Here is a 26,857-nt window from a genome sequence, read left to right as displayed (position 1 = left end):
GGACATTTTACTTTTAAAATACACACCCGTTGTCAAATCTTATATCAGTTCTGTAATATTTCATTTCTGATGGAAATCAAGGCTGCAGAATTGTACGTGACTGTTATATTTAATTTAAAAAGAAAATGTAAAATTGAAATACATATACCAGTGTCATATATGAAGTATCTACCAGTCTACCTACTTCATATATGAACGCTCTACCTGTCTACCAGGGTCATATAAGGAGCACAGTACCTTGAAGAACTTAGCCAAAGAGATATAATCCAGGCCGTCTGAGCAGTTGAATACGACGCATTGCTTCGCCACCGCCTTCGCCAGATCTTTGGTCGTCTCCGTCTTGCCTGTTCCGGCTGGTCCCTCAGGAGCCCCTCCTGAAAGAGGAGTTTCAGTTTCAGTTTCAGTTTCACCCTTCATGGTCCTTCAGAAACCCTTCCTGAGGGAAGAATTTTATTTTCAGTTTCATTCTTTCTGGTTCTTCAGGAGCCCCTTCTGAAGGAAGAGTTTCGTTTCAGTTTCAGTTTCACTCTTAATGGTCCTTCTGAAGGATTTTAGTTTCAGTTTCATTCTTTTTGGTTCTTCAGGAGCCCCTTCTAAAGGATGAGTTTCATTTCAGTTTAGTCTCCCTCTTCCTGGACCTTCAGGAGAACCTCCTGAAAGAGGAGTTTCAGTTTCAGTTTCACTCTTCCTGGTCCCTTCAGGAGCCCTTCTGAAGGAAGAGTTTCAGTTTTAGTTTCACTCTTCCTGATCCCTTCGGGAGCCACTCCTGAAGGAAGAGGTTCAGTTTCAGTTTCACTCTTCCTGATCCCTTCAGGAGCCCCTCCTGAAAGAAGAGTTTCATTTCAGCTTCAGTTTCACTCTTCCTTGTCCATCAGGGGCCCCTTCTGAAGGAAGAGTTCCAGTTTCAGTTTCACTCTCCCTGGTTCTTCAGGAGCCCCTCCTGAAGGAAGAGTTTCATTTCAGTTTCACACTTTCCAGTCTAAAAGATGAAAACGAGACAGATGATGAGGACAGCTGTGAAATTTCAGCATCAGTTCACAATGGAGTTTATTTCTTATGCATGAGACAATCAGAGATGTAGTACAGAGTATACCTCTGCCAACTGTCCCACACCAAAGTGTAAGAGCGGTGGTTTCAACCCTGAAAATCGTCAAATCCTTGGATTCTCTTATTTACCTGTAAAATAGCAGTCGACTGACATCATTTTCAGCCTGTATTACCACACACACACACATACATATTTCATCAATAAAAGCTTACACCAGTGATAAAACGACCCTCTCCCTCCCAACTTCATTTATACTTTTATTCCTGGGATTTTCTCATTTACCTGTAAAATAGCAGTCAATTTCCACTTCATTCAAAATTTACTAATACTTACACAGGTGTAAAAGATGCCCTCTCCCTCCCAACTTCATTTATATTATTCCTGGGATTCTCTGATTCACCTGTAAAACAGCAGTCAATTTCCACATTCAGGCACTGGCACACACAGAGGAGTAACACTTCAAGTCTTACCCAGATTCAGCATGAGGGCTTGAGTCAAGGTGCGGTAACACCTGTCAGTGAGGGAAGTGATGACCAGACGACCCGTGTTCCCCAAATACTCGTAGCCGTAGTTCAGCTCTGAATTAATCATACGGACCTTCAAGATGTCGTCCTGGAATGATAAATCAGATCTTTTGAAGAGAGAGAGAGAGAGAGAGAGAGAGAGAGAGAGAGAGAGAGAGAGAGAGAGAGAGAGAGAGAGAGAGAGAGAGAGAGAGAGAATAAGCTGTATGGCTTGAGAAATCGATATTTCTAATTTAGTTTTTGCAGTTACTAAGATCTAGAACTGAAAGGGTTTTCATGTCGATATTTCTAATGATATATATAATATATATGACTTCTTTTCCACCTCTGAGTTTTTGCAGAAATATATATATAGATCTAGAACTGAATGATGCCGCATTTTCAATAGAGGTTTTATATACTATATTATTATATATGTATATATATATATATATATATATATATATATATATATATATATATATATATATATATATATATATATATATATATATATATATATATATATATACAAGAAATCATCCAAGAAATAACTTTTTAGCAGTTACAGCATGAATAAAGAGGCGACGTGTTTTCATTCGAAGCAAGTGTCAGCCTACCCTCCTTTATGGCGAACGTATAAACTATGAAAAACATTAACTTGAATCAACATGAGTTTCTCCACGAAATCCAGGGACAAAGGCTTTGAAAGTGGAAACAATATCAAACGAAACTCAATTTCCCAAACCAATTCCCACCCATGAAAAATATCAGCCTGAATCAACATGAGTTTCTCCAGCAAATTCAGGAACAGAAACCTGACTAGAGGAAAGATTATCAAACGAAATTCACGATTTCCTAAAACCAGTTCTCACCCAAGATCAGGTTCAGTGCCATCCCAACCATTATCAATCAAGTTATTGCTTTGGATTGTGTCTTTTAAAGACAGACGGACTGGGCCCCTAGACAGTAATGACTGGGAATGATTGATAGTGACTTCGATTACTGCCTGACGAGCGAAGTCTCTTGCTGATGACTAATGAGCCAATGGACAGTTGATAAAGTGGAGTTCTTGTTTTGTTGTGGTCTTCAGATACAATAACTCAGAGGGAATGTAACTAAAGGGTGATGAATGTGAAAGATATGGATGAGAATGTGAAGGAATGTAAAACTGTAAATTATAAAAATGTGGAGGGAAAATGTGAATAAACTAATTTGAAATCAAATGTGAAAAGATAAGGGGAAAACATTCGTTTCTGACTGAAAAAATGTGACTGATTTCCTGACTGATTGGCTAACGGTACACCTGCCTGACTGGCTAATGGTACACTAAGTCAAGTGAGAAGACTTCATGACTGGTTGATGTAATACACTGACTGACAGGAACTGACTACCATAATGACTGATATAATAGACTGACTAGCTGTAAGGGAGGCTGGCACACTAATTACCAAATTTACTGGCTGATACGTGTGCTAGACTGACTGAAGGCTTGTGGCTGGCTGACTCATATCCCATATTGATTGAATGTGACTGACTGACTGAGTGACATATACCAGATTGACTGATTAATATACCAAATTAACTGATTAATTGTAGCCACTGACTTCCATGAAAGTTAAATCTTAAAACAGTTTAACTGACAGAGCAGAACTGGTTGACTGACTAATATGTCAGACTGAATGACCCACAAATATACAAGACTGATTGGCTCACCGACTTAATGACTCATAGCCAGTGACTGTCATGCAAGTTAAACCTTAGGCCAGTTTAACTGACAAAGCAGAACTGGCTGACTGACTAATATAGCAGACTGACTTACTGACTAACAAATATGCAAGACTGAATGGTACACTGATTATATAACTTAAATAGACACCCAACTTCCATGCAAGTTAAACCTTAAACCAGTTTAAATGACAGAGCAGAACTGGGTGAATGTTGCTGACTTATAATATTAGACAGCCTGACTGAGTGCACAAAACTTACCTGCCAATAATACCTCAATTGCGACAGCCAGGTAAAATCAGTGAGGCTGTACACCTTCTTCTTGATCAGCTCCTCCTTCAGGACGTCGCGAGAATGAACGTCAAGCACCACAAGCGCTCCTGCATGAGTAATTGAAGGACTCCTTCAGACTGATTTTATGAAATTTGGAAATTTAGGCTGTTGAGCCAAGCAGTGGGGCACTTTCAGCCATTCAGCTCCTAAAGACAGTGCAAAGAGGGAGCTAGAGTGGTGGAAAATAAAGGAAGAGGGAATGGAGGCAAAGTAAAAGGCTTAAAAGTGGAACCAGGAGCAGAAGGGACGTTGCAAACACCCCCTTTTAGTAATGCTTGCAGTGCACCACGTGCAGTGCACTGACGGCACTACAGTCCCCTAAGGAGAGGACTCTTTCAGGACATGGCAGAAGGATTCTGGAGAAATGGACTTCAAGATTATTTATCTTCTTCTGAATAGGAGATCGCTATATAGGAAACTACCCAATTGTTCCTATTAATAACTGGATGAGGAAGAAAGTACATCAATGACATTTTGCTTCTCACGAGTCACTTTGAAATTAAACTACTAATATTATCTACAACATTGTCCTCGAAATATAAATTTAATCTCAGATTAATTCAGCCAAGTCTATAAAATTTACCAAAAGACTGAACAGAATCAGGAAAGGAAAAGGCGATACAATGCCATGTGGCTAAGTCTGTCACCCCTACAGATAACTGAATTACTACAGGAACAGGTGAGTTACCATCGCTACTGTAAATCATGGGTCACAAGAAGAAGAACAACTGACCTAAGGTCGTGCGATTCTGCTTGGAAAGCTGACCTCGAACAAGGCTCACGACCTTCTCAATCTGGGTGTTGCAGGTCTCCAGGTACTCTTGCATTGCAGCCTGGCTCTCGCTGAAATCAAGAGCACAAACCTCTTTGAAATCTTATTATATCTCTACATCCTAGTGACGAATCTTTGCTCTTTGGCCAGAAAAGTATTGCAGGAAATAGTTCAACACAATAGACATTCAACTTTACCTGACAGATTTACTGCACAGTGAGGAGTTCCATCAGATATAAAATGTAGGGAGAGAAGTTTTAGTACGGGTGTTGCCATGATTCTAAAGAGTGATCACTCACAGGATATCTAGGCAGTGCTGTTCCTAGACACACTGCCTCTCTCTCAGAGGCAGAATTCAAATTATGTTCAATAAATCCTTTGTATAAAACTCTCGTGCCCGCATCAATCATATACATGAGATTTTTCCATTGGAAAAATCAAATGGAGGAGTTACTGAAGATCATGATACTGATTTATTGCGTTTATGCAGGCCAGGAGAAAATGTTAAAAAGTCCTTTTTTCAAGTTTTATTTATGAGTGAATTTTAGAAACAGTCTGTTCAATATTTCTACAGATGTTAGCAGTTATGAAATGTTATTAGGAGAGTTACAGAAGCTATTCATAATTCAGAATTTAAGATTAATTATTCTACTTTCCAAAGATTATTGACAAGACATGAAAATGTAATTAAATATTAAACTTAAATTTAGAACACAGGAACACCTGTAATTATAATGAAGACCCATGCCACGCCCTGTAGAACATAGCATAGATGCCAATTTCTATAAGCCAGTTTGTATGGAAGCATTTAGCAACTCTACAATAAAAGGGGCGTGGCTTGTGTCTCAACTTAGAGAAAATGCAGAAACTTTTACTATATAATTACACTTCATATGTTTTATGTCAAATAAATGAAGCTTAGTAGCTAAATGAGTCACTGATATTCAAACCAATCTAGCATTTAATGTTTCTGGTGCAAAGGCAATGTCAGTTTAAAAATATGTGTTAGTTATCTGAATTTCTTTTGCTCAAACTTACAGTGACTCAGAATGCTAGAGACATGATTATTGTATAAAAAAGCTGTTAGTTCTTCAACGATCCTCCTTTAGCTGAAGAATTATTCAGGTGCAGAGTTATGAATAGGGTATAAAACAAGGAACTTAATAGTTAAGAACAGCATACAAGAATGACACTTAGTTTTATATATATATAAAAAGCCTGAAAGATATAGTTTACTGCCCACATTCAACCGTAGATCTTAGAGCTTTAAGTAGAAGATTAACTTATAAATAAAACAATGCTAAATGAATTTCAGAAGTGTGAAGAACAATGAGCAACACATCAATTGAAAATGGAGTCTTACCTCATACACTGGGAAACGTTTGTTGTCCAAAATGTCTGTGAAACGCAGAGAACAGCTTGGCCTGGCCATTCAAGGGCCCAGTCTTCTCTCACTTTGGTGGTGTAAGCTTCCATACACAATTTCACAACCTGGTTTTACACAGAGACACTGATTACTTATATCATGCACGAAATTTTTCAGGTTCTAATGGACTACTTCTGGCTGCCTTAAATGGTAGCAGTTATGTTTTAACAGCCAACAACACTCATGGATGAGTATTGCTTTCACGATCAATTAGTGAGAATCAGGTAAATGGAAGGGCCGTGATTTAATTACTCTAGACAGGTAAGCAAGGATCATTCACATGTCATTAATTCTCAATTTAGGGCTAATGTTGGGTTACATGACATTATCACCTTTGTAATAAAATGTAATCTGTATCCATATCATAGTTTGTGTGTAATGTCAGCCTATGAGTAGTAAACTCGATGTTTAGACTTGCTGTAATCCAGCCCTGGGCCAGTTCCTCTTGGCCCTGGTTTGCAGAAGGTAGGTGCCTGGGTGATAACGTCCCTCAAACTTGGACTTACCGTCTTGACCTTCTCTTTTACTATTGTGAATTTTTAATGATTATACAAGAACTATGTTTGTCTATTATCAAATACAATTCAAGCTGTTTACAACAACAAAGCCACAGGAAATAGAATGCAGGTTAAGCTAGCAAATATAAAGCATGCTGTAATGGACGGATACCTTAAGAAACGTGATGACATGTGAATGTCATGTTTACTCATATCCAGAGGTTTTCCTAACACTGAACAAATCTGGTCTATCCAAAATAATGACAGGTATTTATGTACACCCTATCAGTCCAAGAACTGGGATTCAGAGTCACAAAACAGCATTTACCTGGCGTCCTCATCTTTTGGGCCCAGAAGGTACTATGTACTATGTTCAAGTTCTTACTCTTCTGGACTGACTGACCAGTGGAAATCACCATACCACTTCTCTACTGCATAGCTGACTAGTGCTCAGCACAGCTGAGGTATTTTATAAACTGAAAAAATCTTGACATTAAGAAGCGTCTATCTGGGTTGTCTAAGTGCTAAACCAGATCAAATAATCATTAATGACTAGGAATGGCATTTGTCAGTAACTGACTAGCTTTTGTTTATATTGTTACTTGGGTGAACTGTAAACAGAGGCTTTCATGATCTCATGGTCGACCTTTGCTGACCCTCCTCCTCTTGCTGCTATTCCTCCTCCATATTGTTTTAAAATAAATGCGAAATTACGAAACTTGCTGAACTGGCCGCTATGGGCTAAGGTCCACTTGATCCGAAACTGAGATGTCACCAGAATCTCAAGACCGATGAATAATAACACTGTATGAAAAACCTATATTTGAAAATGAAGTCAATGCAAACTGTGGTCTTCTACCAGCAACTCCTGGTCTGTGGCTGATTCTGCCACTGAGCAGTGAAATACATGTATTATCTGCCAGTAAATGGCAGAAACATCAGTCCATCCAAGAGAACAATGCAAACAAAAACTGCACTGCAGTCTAGACTGTCACGTGAATAAATTTCAGACTATATGACACAACATGCATGACAAAAATGAGTTTTATTCTTCTTAAAATGAATCTTAGAACCTAATTCTAATTCATGTTTAAGGTTTAGTTACTGTCATACTACAAAGAGTTTTTGGGGCCAAACATAAAGAAAATCCAGGAACCTTTAGCTCTGATATCTTGGTAAAGTCCTCCTAGGGATTTCTGCGTCAAACTTATCAAACAGGGAGTCCCTTTCAACAGCCACGGGAGCTACCTAAATGCTTACCTTCTTGATGCTGTCTTTCACGCTGGCCTCTAATTGCACAAGCCATTTTTCTACCTGTCCCCGAGCCTTAGCTGTGCTGATGACCTGGGTCAGCGAGATGACTTCACCCTCGCTTGACCTGACAGCAACTACTTCCAGATCTTCGCCAAAGTCCAGGGAGTTCACGCCCTCGAAACACTTCTTCAGGTGGGGCTGTACCCTGGGATTAGGTTAAAAATATATTACTATTACACAAGGTAATGAAAAGTAGCATTCTGTAAGTACAGAGAGGGGAAAAATATATGGCAGCAGTCCCACTAGCAGGACAAGATGTCGACTTAGCAAGATTCTAAAGCTATGCCATTTTTCAAATTAATTTAGCAAATTATTTACGACAAGACAGGACAATAAAGGTAATTTTGACTGTTTCAGTATAATTATCCTTTTCTGTGTAAAGTAAATTTATATCTAGACAGATAGCTACATATGGCAAGTTCCTTCCTCACCTGCTAGGATCTTTCGTCTCACTGAGAATCTCCAGGAGCTCTTCATTGGAAAGGAAGAAGAATCTCGGGAAGTAGAGGCGTTTCTTTTCCAGGTACTCGTTGAGTCCCCTCTGGATCAGTTCCAGCAACTCAGACGATTTCCGCAGCCTTTCCAGAATTTTGTCGACTTCCAGGATGGACAAAACGCGCGTGTTCTGTCGGACACTCTTCATAATGTCCTTCCAGGTCTTGTCCACTGTGTTGAATCTGAAGGGATGTGCATGGACTGGAATGATTCGGGAGTGTACCTACGTCTGATGAAACTAATTGGATTTGTAATATAAAAATATGATATAAAATTTAGACTAAAGGGCAAGTGCAGGGACCTACAAGATCATTCGGCGCTGAAACTGAGAGTAAAGAAGGTTTGAAAGGTGTAACAGGAGGAAAACCTCGCAGCTGCGCTTTAAGACAATTGTTAGAGAGGGTAATAGCTGGAAGCCAGAGAAATATACAGTCAAAGGAATGAAAGGGACTTGGGTTATTTCAAACTGAGGATATTCTGAGAAATACTGAATTTATGGGGTAACTGTATTCAAGTCCAATTTTCAATGTATAAGTCTATGGGGTATCCAACAAGATCTAAAGATATTCTCGAAGGCTTAATGAAAATGAGGCCAAAATAGAAGCAAAATAATGAGGCCTAACCCTGAAGGAAGCAGAAGACCCACTTTTCAAAGCCTAGAAACCTAAGTTAAGATTAACCGAAGCAGAATGAGAACGACAAAAGCCCGTTGGATCTCTTTTCTCCATAACATATACATATAAGACAATTAAAGCCCAAGAGGTGAAACATGGCCTATTCCTCCCTTCCTGAGAAAGATATGGGTGCATCTGAGCCATGATGGAAGATGGGTTCAGTACATCCAGAACTGAACGAAGGTCTAAGACTTCCTGGAGCTGGGCCAGTTATTTCAAACTGAGATGATTTCATTCTTTTTGAGATAGACTTGACTGGTTTATGGGTGATTTAAACTGGATATGAAGCTTCATTTAAGTCCTTTTTCAACAGTTAAAAGTGAAATGAGTGACAATGAATACCTAACAATTTTGCTTTCCAATTAAGTGACTAAAAATATGTCGTTTCCAAAGCTCTTCTTTAAGTCACCAAAAAACACCAATAATTTTTATTAAAGCTACTGCATATAAATTTTCTGGCCTGTGCAAAAAATGTAGGGGAGAGTGGGGAGGAACATAAATACAAAAATTTTTCTGAACACTTTGGTCCAAAATAAAGTTCAACCATTACACTAACACATGGGGTTCTGATAATTTTTGGGGTGTAATTTGAGGTTAACGAAAAGAAGTTCAACCCACTTTGAACAAAGGGCCTTGATCCATGTTACTGAAAGGAAATATAAACAAAGAAGAAATATTCAAATTTTATTCATTTGAAACAGGATGATCCTCATATGAAAATAGAAAATAAAATATCCTCTTTGGTTTTACAGAATCTTAACATAACTATCTTTTCTTCATTAACAGTTCCTAATGGCATAATAATCTATGCCGTCTTTGGCATGAAATGTTATAATGGGATTTATAAATCTCAAACACCTAAAACATGAATCAGGATAAATCACTAAACAATTATGGACAAAAGTAATTATCTATCCATCCCTTTCATCTGAAATTAAAGAAAGAATCTGAAAAGTAAAGCAAATTAAAAAAGATTTAAAAAGAATAAAGAAAATAAAAGAAAAGCCATTGTAATAACTTATTGACATTTGTCCTCCAAGTCCACATTAAAGTGTATCATGGACTGCATCTTTTGAGCCATTTGACATCAGTATATCACCCAAAGATGCCTTGGTTCCAGGTACATCCAGGTAAAATCTCATAGCATTTTTCATCATTATCTGAATCTCGTAGAATAGCCATTTATTCTTTGAACTGGCTTGAATTTGACCAACACAAAATCTAAGACTCTGGTTCCTTTCTTGATTGTTCTGCCAAATCCTCATCAAAATCTTCTTCATATTCACTTGATTCTCCATGAAGGACATATTTCCTGTCTCGTCTGAACTTTCTTCTGTAATGGATGAGGTTTGCTTCAACAATTTTTCCTTTTCCCTTCTCATTTCTTTTTTGAAGATCAACTTTGTGCCAACTGGATTTGGTTTGATAACTTTTCTTGTTGACAGATTCGTCAATTTCCGTTTGATTTAAAGACTAACTCTTCAAAGCTAGTCTGATGCTGCTGCGACAAGTCATGGTTCATTACTGGTTCATCTGATGGATTTAACTCTCTTTCACCAATATTTAATCAACAGTTAAAAATCTGTTGGAGAATGATTGAATAATGAATAGTCTATAACATTTATATAGAATAAAACCAGTTTTTCCAATTAAAAGACTGCAAAAATCAACGCCCCATTTTCGTTTAGAAAAACAAGACATCAACCACTTTAAATCATCCCAAATTAGATATACCAGTCAACTGAAATTTTTATTAAAACTACCTCTGAATATTCACATAGGAGGTTAAAAATAAATTTTCTGTTAAACCTAGGCTACCACCATACTGGTGATAAAGTGATAAGGGTTCTTGCATGGGTGACATCTAGTGGCCAAAAGAAAAATGTGAAAAGTCCAATGGCTCAACTATTTCAATAACCTTTACGTTTTTAACAGTATAAATCCTTCATCGGTTCAGAGAACCAGGTTATTTCATCAAGACAATAGTCCTGACGAGCTACCTACCACTTCCTGCTCAATGGGTTTGATGAATGGCGAAGATCTCATACTCTGAGTCTTGACAATGTGATCGTCAAGCAGGAACTGAATGTCTTCAACGCCAATTAGCACCCAGGTGTCCGTCTCTCGGTGAGGTTTCAAGACTAAGTCCATTTCTTGCCATTCGCTCTGAAGAGGAACAAAGATATCGAAAGTTCTCTTTATTAAGGAGGTGCTAACTAAATCACTTCACACAAGAAAACATATCCCTTCATAACTGATTAAATGGTACTAGAATGGAGTGATCAACTGAATGTAAATAAAACTGATTAGGATTGCAACAAGGAGGGTTGGAAATGACAAGAGAATTGTATTTTAAAAGTGCTTGTAGAAAACTTGTCACAGGAAGGGGGTTGACTTGTCAACTGGAAGTCATATATGTAATGGAAAATGCCACAAAACACACTGTTTTGAAGGTCGAGGTGGCAGTAACAATGATGGAGGAACATTTTGAACAGATGAATGAATGAATCATGACCTTTAGACTACAAAGCCAAGTACTGGGAGATTTTCAGCCACTCAGAGCTCAAGATAGTGAAAAGATAGTTGGAGTGGCTGGGCAGCAAGATGAAGAGATCCAGAAAATAGATGAGATGAAATACAAGGATCTAAAGGTGAAACTGGAAGAAAATCCCACAGTTGCACTAAGAGGCAACAGTTAAGAGATTGGGCAGAGAGATGGAAGAGTGTGTTGGCAAGAAAATAATACTACTGTGTTCTCAAAACTTTCAATCTTTGTGGTAGACAATGAATACCACTCTATTGAACACCAACTATATTCTATGAACCATACCTTCATCTTTTCCAAGTTCCTTTCAAAGACGTGCTCTTTAGACGCTGCCTCTGACACAGACTCAAACTTGGTGAGATAATCTTCGAGGTTGGAGTCGATCAGCCTCTGAAGGGTTGTTGTGGCGTCAGCCCTGAGATGAAAAGAATGGAAGGTAACAATCCTATATATTTTTACTTTGTCATAGGATATGCTATCTACAGTCTGCAACTGAAAACTCAACAGGAGAATGCTGTATATGACTCTACGAAGTTGCAGGCATATGTTCTTGAAATTCATAAACAGAACAATATTTAGATCTTAATGATACTCAAGTTACTAATATTATTAAATATTTTAAGGAAACCATGAAGAAGAGACCAAAGGGAACGAATGAAATGTAAAAGGCAGAAAACAATGCAGCTGGGGAACTGAGAGTATGCTGCAAAGACTCTTTAGCACAACCTAAAATGTGCCACACAAGGACTACTGTAAGCAGCATCCTCTTACAAGGAAGTATATTCTAGTAAACAGAATGTATTTTGTGCAATCTTTTTTACGTTAGTGATTCCAGTTGGTGTGTAATCAAGTCAATCTCGAACCTTCTGAATACGCAGTGCTCCACTGAGAATTAGGAAAACAAACATATTTAAAAATATGAGTTTTTAGACAATCTGGCCAGTGAGGATATCCAGCAGCCTCTTCAGAGATATTAAGCAAACTGACCTGACAGGATATCCCTCAGACTTAGATTTCTTAGGCAAACTGACCTGAGAGGATATCCAACAACCTCTGAAATCTTCTCCCAATGTCTCTCTTTCAGTCCAGGGTTACCAAGTGTCTGGACCAACGGCAAATTTTCACGGAAACTCTCGATCCGCTGACGAACCTGTATCAGACAAGAATTTTGATAATTACTCCATTACTTCAATAAAGACTGCGGTTTCTTGTAAATTTATAGTGCAGCACCCTTAATGGAGAGGTTGGAATAAACTAAATGCTTCTAATTATGAACTCTTCACAGGAAACATGAACGAGACAGCCTACAACTTCAAACAAACGAATGAGGATCAGACCTTTTCCATGGGATATGTGGAAATATAGAAAGCATTTCTAAAAGCTAAGGCAGACTGTTCCCTACTCTGAAAGTATCTAATAGGATCAAGGAAAAATTATTCTTATACTAAAGAGCAACAAACAGCTATATACTTTACACTTTACTAAGAAAAAAAAGTTTGTTAGTTACAGCAATGACGAGGTTCTTAGCAGCTGGGATGTCTCCCAACCCTTTCTCTAGTTTGTACACCGTTCGCCAGGTGGCAGCAACCTCCTGGGCTATGACGTCAGGGTCGTGGGTACCCACTGGCGAGTGAAGCCATTCTTCCAGGCGGTCAGACCACTCGCACCCCACTTCGTAGAGTTTTAAGAAGGGGGCCAGCCGGTCCGATATCTGAAGAGGGAAACCTTGGAGTCAGTTTAGTCTCCGAGATGTTGGATTCGTGCAAACGTCTGGGACAATACACATAAGATGGAGGAATTGTGGGAGCAATGTACACCCGAGAAGGAGGTCCTCTGTCCTCAGAGAGAGAGAGAGAGAGAGAGAGAGAGAGAGAGAGATGTAATCTGCAAAACGAACATCAATAGATAACAACGATTAAACATAGAAAGGAAAAGGTTTACTTGCAAGGAAAAATATCTTACCTGCTTCCTCAAAGGATAATGTGTTGTATTCCATGAAAGCGCTTCTTCTTCTTTGTTAATCTGGTCAGTATAATTGGCAGCGTGATCGAGGCGAGCGTGAAGGGCCTTCGCTCGACGGAGGTACTCGTGGATTTCGTTGTGATCTCCCAAAGACTGGAAATCTTCCAGCTGCACGGCGTATTCCGCCAGTTCCTCCTGGAACTTCTCTCTCCGTTCCTGGAAGTGTTGGGAATAAATGATAGTTTGTCTTTATCATTGCTTAATTAAGATTCACATATAAACTTTTATGCAGGGTAGATCTGAAAATATGTCTAAATCCAATTTGACTATGGCAAGAATAATGGATATACGATTTTAGATTTTGCAATTTCTTGACAATTTCTTTAATTTGCATCGATTAATTACTCTATAAAGAATAAAAATTAATTATTTTTTAATTGACTAAACCTCTCGTTCCCCTCACCTTGAGATTCGCCTCATATTCCGCCCTCTTTTCCGTGATGATCTGAAGGTGCAGTCGAAACACTTCAGGAAGACGGATGAACCATGCGAGGGGTTGGACGGCATCATTGCACTCCTCTGAACTCAGGGACATATTCTCTGCTAGAAACTATTGAGAGAGAGAGAGAGAGAGAGAGAGAGAGAGAGAGAGAGAGAGAGAGAGAGAGAGAGAGAGAGAGGTCTGAGTTAAATTGCAGTTCAAGTGGAAGACCCTGGAATCCCAGACTTTTCCATGAATCAAATTTGTGAATAAAATCTTACGCATCTTTGAATGAAATCGTAGTAATTCATGGTACACACCTGGAGCTGAGTATGCAGTTCCCAGACGCGATCTTCCAGAAGTTGGAGCTGGTTTTCCATGACGTCTTCCATGTAGGCTTTGTGTTCCATGAGCTCCAGGGTATCTCCAGGTGTGCTCAGAGCTCTCTCAGTAATCAGCTTGAGCTCACTGCATAACCTGGAGGGGATTGAGAAGATGAGCTGAGGTTTAAATGATCTCAGACATTGCAAAAAGATTGTCAGAGGAATAAACGAACAGATAAATATTGTGATAAATAAACGAGGGCATTACTTCTCAGCTGTGGTGCAATATTGGTGATGGAGGTGCATCAGCATCTCCCGTCGAAGGTTCGTTACTCTCTTGACCAGGGCAGCTACCAGGGCCTCGCAGTGGACTTCGTAAGGGCCCAACTCAACCACCTGAAGAAAGGACCAATGTTTTATAAATGAAAATGAAGATTAACTGAATGACAGGTGTTGTGATGGAAGAAGGTAATCATCTGTGAAAGATGTGTCAAAACTATCTTATTTCCCAGGATTATTTTATAACTGGAATCTCAAGAGTTTGTTCATTAGAAGATGAAGGAAATTTGATGCTGAAATGTAATATTTTTATTTTAATCATAATCCTTTGGAGAATGTATCCTTCAAAGCATACGTAAATGTAAGACTACATTCATACAACAAAATCCCAATTATACCTGCCAAGAATTACCATGAAACTGATCTCCCTCTAGAGTAAGTAAAAATAAAAACTGACATTATTTATCAGTTCTAAAACAAGTATCACAGCTATAACAAATGCATTAAGAAATGAACAAAAGAATCAGAAGAAAGAAGGTTCATTACTTGATCAGAAGAGTGAAGAATATCGGCTCTAAGTTCTGTAAATTCGACCAGTTTTTGAACATAGGCGTCGAAGGGATGGTCACCAGCCATGAACTCTTGGACATCTTCCTCAGCCTGCGAAAGGAATTAAGGGTAATGTGTCCATGAGATAATATGCTTAAAATGAAGAAGAATGACAGTACTTTTACTCGTGTTGGTTTGGGTAAAGTTTACCCAACTGGGCCAAAATTTGTGGAATATTACAGTAATTCTCTTTGTGTCCATGGGAAAATATGAGTAAAATGAAGGAGAATAACAGTCCTACTTCTGCTGGCTTGGTAAAGTTTACCCAACTAAGCCAAAATTTGTGAAATATTACAATAATTCCTCTGCAATAGCTCATACTAGATGAGATGAGATGAGCTGACATACATGATAGATATGACAGTTTAAAAGAGTTCAAATGAAGAACTCACCTTGCCACTGATAAGGTCATTGTATTTGTGGTAATGGGTAGCGTGGTGTGTGGGAGGCACGTTCGAATTTGAGATCTCCTTCAAGACCTGTTCTCTCAGACGTTTCACCACTGAGTCCTGGATGACAGGCTGGAAAGATAAAAGTTTTACTAAGGGATATAGATGGTAAGATAATAAAACATTTTTTTCTAGGGTGTATGGTGTACAGGTAAGGATAAGGTATCTGTAAAAAGCCTGCAAGAAAAGTTTTCGTTGTCTTTACTACTGAAATGATGCCAGACCGTCCTCTTCAAAAGAGACAGGGTACATAAATGAAAAAAATATGAAATAAGGAGTTATCCCACATTTTCGAAGTGAATGGTATAACATGTTGATCAGACTGGTTAATCCCTATGGTGGTGATTCCTCCAATGTTGCATAACAAATATATACGACAAGGAGTGAGAGTGGAAAAGAAGTATATACACGTTTTTGAAAGCACTACTTATCTAACCTGCTTACTGTATTCACTCTCAATATTAGATCTTTGTGTTCATCCTAAAGTATAGTAAATAACATTTTCTCTCATGTATATTTTCATAAACTTGCAGAATGAGCAGTACGTTCTGGCATACACATATACACACACACACTTTACATTACCAGTATGGATAATCATATTAATATCTCCAAGGTCCAAACATTTTCAGGTGGTTGACAACTCCACACAGTTCCCACCACTAGCTCTAGATATGGACCTCAATCTGTGTCATACAGCATCAAAATCTTCTTCATAGTTTATGGGTTGCTTCATCAACAACAACAACAACAACTCACCGATATATTCCCCTGCCGGCCCTCCCACTCAGCAAATAGCTTCGTCTCTAGGCGTGGAATGGACATGCTTAATTTGATGATCTTGCTATACAAGGAGATGAGAGAGTTCTCCACTTCCTGGAATGTTGGTTTGAACACCACCTGTTTAACAGATAAAAGAATTAAAACACAATAACACTGCACTTGAAAAGATATGCTAATAAATCTGACAGACTGTAATCAGCAAAAAATTAAAAACTGATCAGGCCTTGTACTGGGTACACAGTATTTGCAAATCTACTTGACTTTGGGCTTGAAAGCTTGGCAAATCTTTTGCTGACAAATCTATATTCTCTGGCTCAAACAAGCATTGACAAATCTATCATACTCTTGCCTAAGCAAATGTTAAATGTTAACAAATCTACTAAAATCAGGCCTAAGAGCACAAGCAGAAGTAGACAAATCAACCATCTCCCTAAAACAAGTGACCAAATCTATCATTCTCTGGCTTAGGCAAGGGTTTCTAATCTTTAATCTCTTGCCTAAATGAATGGTTTTAATTCTGAATGCTGCCAATCTCTTACACAAACAAATGGAGACAAATCTGTCACTCTCTGGTCTACACGAAAGCTGACACATCTATTATTCTTTGGCCAAAGAAAACATCCTCAAAAATCTTACATTCTTCCCCGTCAAAAGCAGATGCAGCTTCAGAAGCATTGGCTTTTTGGGGTGCCCACTCGACCCAGGAGGTGGGGCCACAACTTCATCACCACTTCCCCCATCCTCATCAGCATCAGCATCATCATCTTTTCTGGTGCCGTTGGTATCTGACCCAGCATCTACGAGAGACTCTCCAAGGCCTTCGTCAGTAGTGGCATCCTCGCTCCCCTCCTTGCGGGCTGATATGGGACGTGCGCCTGCTACAGGTGGTCGACCTTCGAAAGATAAGTTTCATTATGATATTTTCCCGTCAATTTCAGAGAGAAACAGAATCAGATTACCAGAAGACTGGTTTATACATTGGCTACCTAATGACTAGGTCTTTTAAATTTAGACAGTGCAGAGGCATGAACACAGAGGGCATTTAGGGATTATATTCTTGAAAGAAGTTGAGTGACAGAATGTTCAGTATGCCTACTTTTAAAATCAAGATTATTCTTAGTCATGAAGACAGAGGACCTGGGAAATCCAGTCATGAAGTAGATGAAAAATTAAGTTCTTTCTGAAAATAGTTTATGTTGTAGAACAAAAAATTACTCTAGAAGTTTTCAGAAATACCTATATCTATGGAAACACTCATTTTACCATGCTAGGAAATTAGTCAAAGTGTGTTCATTCTTCAAAGCAGGGATGTTAACAATAACAATGGCAATAATAATGGTAATTATTACATGAATACGAAATTATGTATCTTACAATAAGCAATACTAACAATGCCCTTGATCTCACCTGATGTAGGAACTTTGGACCAGAGCCCTATGGAAGCTGGGTCGAGAAGACTGGGTTCAGCCCCACAGAGGGACGAGGTCACGCTGAACACCGACAGGAGGCACAGGGACTGGAGGTTGTGGGTCATGATGGTGACTGCTGCATTGCAGAACGAAGCCAGTCGTCCAGGCTGACTGAAGCCAGGCATTTGTCCTTTCTGGAAACCCTGAAGTAGAATGATTCAAATTACTATTACTGGAATGAAGCCACTAAACCTTATGTCTGAACTTTCACCCCAACGATTTGTCCCTCCATGACAGGTGCGAGTTGTCATAGTCAAATTATTACAAGTTGGACAGCTAACAAGAGGGCTTAATAAAGAACATAACTCTGCCATGGCCACTTAACAGCTAATAAATGAACTCGCACAACGAATCAGTTTCTGGTCTAGGAAAGGTGGACTTTAGCTTGAGCTGAAGAGGCACTTTGTAAAACGTGCTAAAGCTTCATAGTACATTAAACTTACAGCTAATACCTCAACAATAATAGTAATAATAATAAAAAGTAACATTCGCTGGTAGCAACCTTATAAAAGATGGTCTGTATCTGAGTGAACCACATCGTAAGGGTCTCGTTAGTACGATCCAGCTGGTCTGCAACCCCATTCATAAACTCCTCCAGTTCCATACTTCCGTGGTCATTCATCACTTCCCGGACGGCCACCACACGAAGGCCGCTGTCGAGATAATATTCAATAAAAAAGCTTGTATATAGTTGACGTGCACATAAACATTTGTCCATACGAGCACAAAGAAAATCAAGACAACAGGTAAATATGGTGATAGAGAATAACAGAAGGGGAAATAAGTACTAAATACTGCAAACGAACAGATGATGGCACCATTCCTCACCTATATTCACGATACCACAGTTCCAGCGTCTGTAGCATACAAGGGTTGAGTAGATGCAAGTTTTTCCTGATGGCATTCCTGCACGGATTCCAGGTCTCTAAAGCCACTCTGGACTGATCTTCCTGGAATTGTAAAAAGTAGTATTTGTTCAGGAATTACCTTTGTGCAAAATTGTGCTGACCATGACGATTACCATTATCACAAGGCCAATGGGGACTGACAAATCAGGGCCCTTGCCTAGCTAGTTTTCATTATCGTCTGGCCAAAGGAATCAACATTCTGGGATCCTCGCCTAGACAGCACTCATTATTATATGGCCAAAGAATCTGGTAATCTAAGGCCCTTACCTAGCCAGTTTTTATTTTGCCAAAGTCAATGGGACGTCCAACCTTAGGCCCCAACTAGCCAGTTTTCATGATCATAATGACAGTGAGACCGTCCATCAAGAGATAATGAGAACTTTGTAAGAGGGCAAAAGGAAGGAAAACAACATCAAGAAGATTAAGCCTTGTACATTCACCTTCTTGTTTCACACATTTCCACGAGATCTGGGCTAGGTAAGGGTATTAAGCTGAACATCATTTCAGACTGTACATTAAAAAATAAAACAAATAGCTACTACAGTATCAAGGATGCTTTCCTACCCCGCTGGATGCTATTGGTCTTGGTCTGGGCTTTCCTGAATTGAGGACAAAATCCACAGCAACCTTCCTCATGTTGTGCTCGTAGTCCCTCTGCAGCTGCTGCAGGAGGCTCTGACATGTACCCATGGCAGTTCTGTTGTAAGAATACAAAGGTAAACAGCAATTGGTCACTCTATTCAAGAGGCTTTATGCTCGAATTGGTGGATGACCCATGTCTATATAATTCAGTTCACACTTGATGCTGAATAGTGACCAAGATCATCTTATATATAAGCAAGTAAACTGTTAAATAAATAGAAAAGATCACCTTATAATTAAATGCAATGTGTATTCACATACAGACTTGCAATACGCTCAGTGACACCTCCCTCACCAATGATCTTTACTTAAGTAGGCAAAATATAGGTATCTGGGCTTTGGGATAATAAGTAATGTCCCTAAGATCGGGATATTATAGTTAAAAATAGGATATACCCTTTAGATAAAGAAGCCTGTACACATCTTTTCTAAGGAATTTATATTCATTAGTGAATGCAAAGAATCTGGCTTCCCAAAAATTAAGATTCAACTAAAACAGATCCTTAGGAAAACTCCTGTTAGAGTTCTTAATAATCTCATTAGCATAATTAATGGCCACAATTAGTAATGTTTCACATGAAATAAGCAAAATTCAAAGCCTTGGGACATTTTAGTGAACAGAACTTCGGCAGCTAATCCAGTATGTCTTGCAATAATAAAACTTATGCTCGAGACTATTCAAGCCATCACAGAACAGAACAAGAGTAGAGTTTAACAAAACGTTAGGTTTACTCCACTAACCTTAAATGTTTAGGAACTAAATTGAGAATTGAGGTGACCCAAGACTGCTGGAGAGGACTGGTCCGCATGGAGAGACCTCGGGTGATGAAGTAGTGGTACCTGCGTTCGAGTTTAGCCCGACCGCTCTTTGTCTTGGCTTCGTCAGTCTTCAGCAGCTTGACCAGTGTCTTCCGGAAGTCCTGGCGATTTTCCAGCATTTCCAGGTAACTGGCCTTCTTCCTTGCCTGTGGAAACATTCATGAACTTGTAATTATGTGATGCATAACTGTTGAATATTAGGGACAAAGGAACTGGGTCTAGTTCTTACATCTACAGGATTGGTCTTGTGACCACAAATACCTTTCTATAGAAAATTTCTGAATTTCTCTGCTGTTCTCGGAGCTGCATTTTGCTCATAACCTGATTCATTCACTTTTAAAATCTAATCAACTGGACTCAGGCTGACAATCAACCTCCTCAGAGAAAAATAAAATTCACCTCAACCATGACAGTTCTTCCATTAGAGTTTGTTTCACCGTGCATTACATTACACAAAAGTTTCACTGAAATAAGTGTCTTAATTTTCTAATAATATCACGGAAAGGATCACTTTCAAATTCATTGGCTATCTGGTATGACATTTTTGTATACCCTTAATAACAGACTAACACACAACTGGGAAGACAGACCAGTGGCAAATATATACCTTTAAAAGCTTTAGTGAGTTGTGCTTTAAGTGAAAGTGTAATTCAGTTCATTACTAATCTAAGAGTGAGCCTCTAGATGAGCTGGAATTATTATATGACTATAAGCCATGTTAACTCACCGGTGGTCTCTCAGCACCAGCAATGATCTTCCTCCTCTGCCTCCTGATGGCTTCCTGGTGCCTCTTGATCTTCCTAGTCAATTCCTTAGTGGTGATTGGCCTTCGAATCTTGATGCCCTGTGAGTCACTTGCGCCCGTTGTCGTCTCCTCACTGCCAAGGCTCTGGTTTCTCAGTGTACCCACGGAGACATTAGTTCCAGAGATTCCATTGAATGATCCATTAGCCATACCATTATCATTATAGAAACCATTATTTGCATTGCTGGTACTGGAAACGGCGACCCCTGAGCCATTTGGGGACATGGCTACGGCATTGTTTTTTAACAGGGCTCCCCCAGGAGTCTCCTTGATTGCTGGAATGGCATCAGATCATAAGGTTCTTCAATGCATCATCAAAGCACAAATGATTTTATAAAAAATTTACATTATCATCAGGTACAAAGGAAAATTTACTTATCTATATAAGCAGTAACTGACATGAGTAAGATTATGTTTACTTATACAGTAAAGTACAGATTGTATGCAAATATCGTAATGTAACTTTTTACGTGAGAACTTACCATAAGAGGAGGGGGCACAGGCCTATGAAGGGCGAGATCAGATGCTGTGTTCAGCCCTAGCTGAGAAAGAGCCTGTAGTCGACGGCGGTGACGAATTTTCTCCTCGTCTCTGCCTCCCGGCCCTCCGTATCCAGCCAGACGCATAGCAGGCTGAAAAATGGTATGGGTAAGTTAGGTTAGGTAAGGTTGGGTCAGTTTAGGTTAACTTGTTAGATATGGACAGTTCAGCTGGTACTTTATGTGGGACACACTATATAAAGTGCCAGCCAAACTAACCTAACTTAACATGAGTTCACCTAACCAGACTTAATCTTATCTAACCTAACTTACCCTTACCTAACCTAACCTAACTTAATCTTGATGAATCTAATTAAATGTACTTGACCAAATCTTACAGTGCTTAACATAAATTCGCCTGCAATAAGTTGAAGGAACTTGAAATGTATACTTTGTAAGAATTTCAAATTGCAGTCTACAGACAAACATTTCTTAAATATAAGAGTTAGTTAAGAACTCCTTACTATTAATTTAATTGCGAGATCTTTACCACAATAAATTTAAATGAGCCATTTATATTTGTAACAAAGTTTTATCTAGTTTGAGAGAAAATTAGTGAGTGAAACTCATGAAGGAATGCAACTAATACAGTACAGGTATTACCAAAAGTGTAAAAAAGAGAACAAGGAAAATGGTTTACATCAATATATAAATAGTCTTTTTTTTTTCATCAAAACACCATATGCCTAATCTATGTTGATTATTCTAATGGCAATTCAACAGAAGTTTCATCAGTTTTTTTTTTTAGAAAATGCCGAAAGAGCTTTCTGGAAACACTTAAAGAGGTTTCTGCATATCTAAGAGTGACCAGAGGCCCTGGCTAGTGATCTCTGAACACAAGAAAAACATTTCTTTGCAAATGCTGAAGTTAGGATTTCCAAGACATTCAAAAGCTTCCATCCCTTCTAAAAGAATCTTTTTAATATCTCAGCAAACACACCACTCACCATTCTCGGCCTCGCTGGGAGCAACCGACTGGAATCACTGGAATCGCTGAGACTGTTCCTCTGGAGAGAACGACCCCTCTTGGCTCTCCCTCTCAATCCAGCATCCATGCCCCTCCCGGCCCCGTTTTCCCCAGGTCCTCGAGAACCCCCATTTCCCTCCCCATAGGAAGGTCCTTGACGTTGATACCCACTGTGGGAGCCAACAGCATCTTCCTGTAATGCAATCACAACTATTTTTAGGGTGCTGAGGTTAATGAGAGCAACCTGCAGTGCCTTTCTATAGCCATCAAGTCAGACACAGTAAGAGCACGCAGGGAGCTTCAAGTATGCCTCCTTACAGTAGCAATACAAAAATAAAAATAATCAATGAAATGTTAACCAGGGTCCAGGCTACCAATGACTCACGTTCAGGTGTAGCGTCAGAGTGGGAGGAGCTGCCCTCGAGGGCCTATTCCTGCCTGCAGTAGCTGGTCTACTCTTGCTGGAGCTACTGCTGCTGCTGGCTGTCGTAACAGTCGAGTCTCTGCCTGCCCGCGATGGTCTCCTCGAAGGAGGGGCGTGAGGTGCCACTCGAACGTCCATCTTCTCCAGCAGAAGGGCAACGAGAACTGAGATGAGAAAATATGTGCAAACCAGTAAATGTCTGAAGTACAGACATAAGTATCTCAACTTGGTATGCTGATTACCTGGGACAAGGTTAGGTTAGGCTTTGGAACTGGGAATATAATATTTAGGCTAAAGGCGAAGCACTGGGACCTATGAGGTCATTCAGCACTGTAAGGGAAATTGAGAGTAAAGAGGCTTGAAAGGTGTAACAGGAGGGAAACCTTGCAGTTGCACTATGAAATCATTGTTAGGAGAGGGTGGATAACAAGATGGAAGAAAGAGAATCTGAACAGAGGTACAGTAAAAGGAATGAAAGAGGTTGCAGCCCGGGGCCGAAGGAACGATACAAAGGACCTTGAGTAAGGCTTACAGTGCACCACGTGAGATGCACTGATGGTGCTACCCCAGTGGAGTAGGATAGGTTTTGGTCATGTTGTTAGGCTGTCTGTCTGTCAGTTTGTTGGTCAGTAACATTAAACCAAAACTTAGGTGTAGATTTGTACAAAAATTTGACCAATTACGGACCTCACGATCGGCCATAAGTGATTAAATTTTGGTACAGATAAGGATCTGGGTACGGGACCTTCAAAGGGGTGGGGGAATGGTGCCTTAGTTTTGGCGGAGGTTTGCATTTTCCAAACACTTGGTTCTTAATAATGTTGAGACTGATATGCGACAGCAGGCAAAAACAATTTTGGTCACCAAAGAGAGGCATGCTAATGGACTCTATACCTTAAGAAATTACAGACCCTGAACTTGGAGAAAAAAAAATATATGCGGAATTATGTAGGGAACACTAAGGCAGGTAGAACAATCAATAACCAGGATAAAAATGGTCAGTGGGAGATTGATTAAACTGGTTGACATCTAAGATTTGTAAAATTGACGCAAAAATAGAACAGAAACTAGGATTATATCATAATCTTCTGCCACTGCAGACCTTTGAAATTCTGATTACCAGGGCATTTTTTTTCAAGTAACACTGGCTCTGGTCAGTGCCTGGATGGGTAAACCATAAAAACTGGACATCCTCTCTATAAAGAACAGGTGTATCGATGAAGGGCACTGGAGATGACACCTGACCAAATCTTTCTAGTTCTTGAGAGAGAGAGAGAGAGAGAGAGAGAGAGAGAGAGAGAGAGAGAGAGAGACACGTATCAGATGCACATCGAATACCACCACCATTAGCATTAAATACTGTCTAACCCAGCATCATAAGCGTCTACAATATATCAACATATGCCTCAACTCGCTAAGTAATGTTTACAATCCTCTACATCAAATAACTATGCCTCCAATCTTATGGCCACTCAGTAACTGTCAAACGAAAACTACATAAATATAATAAATATAATAACACCTCTGAATTACCTTTTCAATTATACACTGACAGTAAGCCGTATTTTCAAAACACCGTTACAAAGCTCCATTCTGAGACACCGAAGAGATTACGTCAAATGCGAAACCACTCGGTTGTCATGGGTGAGCAGAGAGCAGGGTTGTTTACAAACGTTGCCATGGCAACGGTGTCGCAGCCCTGCTGAATCTGCCCCTCTGCAAACACGCAATCTTGTTATGAGTTTTCCTCGAGAAGAGAATACTTATCGCGTTTATTATGTTTTAATGATCCAGGTCACTTATTCTTGTCACGTTTCAAGATGGTTACGTCTGTGTCTTTTCTGGAAGAATTAAAACTAAAAATATTAAATATTAATTATTAGCGAGGCGCTAAAAGGGAAATTGAAAGTAAAAAGGTTTGAAAGGCGTTAACAGGAGGAAAACTTTTATAGTCGCATTATGAAACAATTGTTAAGAGAGGGTTGAAAGAAAGATGGAAGAAAGCGAATATGAACGGAGGTATAGTAAAAGGAATGTGAATAATCGTTATCCTGTTGTGTATTCTTGCAAATGAATGCTACAAATTCATTAAGACACTGACAAAAACAGCGTATAATCAAGGCCACCGAAAATAGATCTATCTTTCGGTGGTCTAGCTATAATGCTGAATGAACCGCGGCCCATGAAACTTTAATCCTGGCCCGGAGGTGGCATATCCTATATCGTTGACAGAAGCACAATTATGGCTAACTTTAATCTTAAATAAAAAATAAACTCCTGATGCTAAATGACTGTAATTTGGTATGTCTGATGATTGGAGGGTGGATGATCAACATACCAATTTGCAGCCCTCTAGCCTCAGTAGTTTTTAAGATTTGAGGGCAGACAGAAAAATGTGCGGACGGACAGACAAGCCGGCTAATACAGAAAACTAAAATCGTTGTCGTTAACCAAAAAAACTTGATATATTTCGTAACGTAGTCACCGTGGCTGCAACACACACTTTCAACAATCTATTTACAGCTGATGAGTTAACTGTTATCGATTACTTGTTACATATGGTCAGTGGATTTGCCTTTTGTCTCTATTACTTGATTACATGTTACCAAATAAATGAGTATGGTTCATATGGAGACACTGACAAAACATCAATAAACAGAAATTGCCAACAAGATACAATAAATTCTGAGAGAGAGAGAGAGAGAGAGAGAGAGAGAGAGAGAGAGAGAGAGAGAGAGAGAGAGAGAGAGAGAGAGGACACTGACAAAAACATCAATAAACAGAAATGCTGAAAGCCAACAAGATACAAATTTGAGAGAGAGAGAGAGAGAGAGAGAGAGAGAGAGAGAGAGAGAGAGAGAGAGAGAGAGAGAGAGAGACACTGACAAAAACATCAATAAACAGAAATGCTGAAAGCCAACAAGATACAATAAATTCTGAGAGAGAGACATCAATAAACAGAAATGCTGAAAGCCAACAAGATACGATACATTTTGAGAGAGAGAGAGAGAGAGAGAGAGAGAGAGAGAGAGAGAGAGAGAGAGAGAGAGACTGACCAAAACATCAATAAACAGAAATGCTGAAAGTCAACAAATTTTGAGAGAGAGAGAGAGAGAGAGAGAGAGAGAGAGAGAGAGAGAGAGAGAGAGAGAGAGAGAGAGAGAGAGAGAGAGAGACATCAATAAACAGAAATGCTGAAAGCCGAAATAAATTCTTTGGCTTCAAATAATCAAAAGAAAATCTGCCATATGTTTGTTCCTTTTATCAAATCTGACTTGCAAAATTCACTGATGCTTCGTCAAGCAAAGCAAAATTAAGCCTTTACTTTAAAGATTCATCAGTGATTAAGCAAACGAAGTATAGCTTAGCCCTCTTTTGAAGTTGAAACACTCATGAATTATTCGTAAACAAAGAAAATATATGCCTTTTTATTTTAGACTGAGAGTCATGACTGACTACCTAACAAAACACAGCCTAAGACTGTCAGGAAGTGAAAATAACTTGTCAGACTGAGGCTAAATACAACATAAACTAAGTAATTATGTTCTGAGAATTCAATCATTTAAAAGCACATAATCCTGTAGGGACAGGTTCTACACCATTTAAAAAACTTATCTTTTATGAATGATTTTACAATCAAATCAGTAGTTGCTGTTAGTGTACTCATGCTGTATAATAATGACAGCAATAAAAGAGGGATGGAACAGCAAGTACCATCCCCATGGATAGTGCACACTATCCTGAAACTCAAATTGAGGTATCTTCATTCTGAATACTAATATGGGGATCAGTAGTGGGCCCCGGGATGGATGATGGCAAATCTGAACCACTGAGTCCATTACCTACTGGCTATCATTTTCACCAACGGATATGCACTGCATTAAAAAATACTCGTAGTAGCATGAGTCTTGACATGGAGAAATATATCCATTTATTTATGGGTACATATATTTAAAAATAAATCTCTACAGAGAGCTTTTGGGAATCTGTTCAATTCCCCTTTTCAATGTTTGATTGAAAAGAGGAATTGAATAGATTCCCAAATGTTCTCTGTAAAGATTTA

At 39.1% G+C, this 26,857-nt stretch overlaps 1 protein-coding gene across 1 annotated transcript in view; it reads right to left on the bottom strand.

Moving 5' to 3' along the window:
• LOC136849447 (dynein axonemal heavy chain 7-like) overlaps positions 1 to 22,947 on the bottom strand; it is a 73,319-nt gene extending 50,372 nt beyond the window's left edge. The window contains 29 exon segments of the mRNA XM_067122798.1: positions 238 to 374; positions 1,519 to 1,660; positions 3,541 to 3,659; positions 4,346 to 4,455; positions 5,748 to 5,875; positions 7,568 to 7,766; positions 8,053 to 8,298; positions 10,554 to 10,654; positions 10,795 to 10,956; positions 11,621 to 11,750; positions 12,367 to 12,485; positions 12,843 to 13,046; positions 13,298 to 13,513; positions 13,761 to 13,907; positions 14,099 to 14,255; positions 14,370 to 14,497; positions 14,927 to 15,040; positions 15,382 to 15,510; positions 16,198 to 16,338; positions 16,858 to 17,114; positions 17,629 to 17,833; positions 18,193 to 18,343; positions 18,519 to 18,640; positions 19,163 to 19,295; positions 19,982 to 20,205; positions 20,787 to 21,139; positions 21,328 to 21,496; positions 22,351 to 22,563; positions 22,756 to 22,947. Coding sequence (XP_066978899.1) covers positions 238 to 374; positions 1,519 to 1,660; positions 3,541 to 3,659; positions 4,346 to 4,455; positions 5,748 to 5,875; positions 7,568 to 7,766; positions 8,053 to 8,298; positions 10,554 to 10,654; positions 10,795 to 10,956; positions 11,621 to 11,750; positions 12,367 to 12,485; positions 12,843 to 13,046; positions 13,298 to 13,513; positions 13,761 to 13,907; positions 14,099 to 14,255; positions 14,370 to 14,497; positions 14,927 to 15,040; positions 15,382 to 15,510; positions 16,198 to 16,338; positions 16,858 to 17,114; positions 17,629 to 17,833; positions 18,193 to 18,343; positions 18,519 to 18,640; positions 19,163 to 19,295; positions 19,982 to 20,205; positions 20,787 to 21,139; positions 21,328 to 21,496; positions 22,351 to 22,563; positions 22,756 to 22,932 — 4,833 coding nt within the window. The 5' untranslated portion in view covers positions 22,933 to 22,947.
• Positions 22,948 to 26,857: the final 3,910 nt, after the last annotated feature.

The sequence above is a fragment of the Macrobrachium rosenbergii genome, chromosome 21 (genome assembly GCF_040412425.1).
Source record: "Macrobrachium rosenbergii isolate ZJJX-2024 chromosome 21, ASM4041242v1, whole genome shotgun sequence".
Taxonomy (NCBI): Eukaryota; Metazoa; Arthropoda; class Malacostraca; order Decapoda; family Palaemonidae; genus Macrobrachium; species Macrobrachium rosenbergii.
This window is presented reverse-complemented; position numbering and strand designations above follow the sequence as displayed.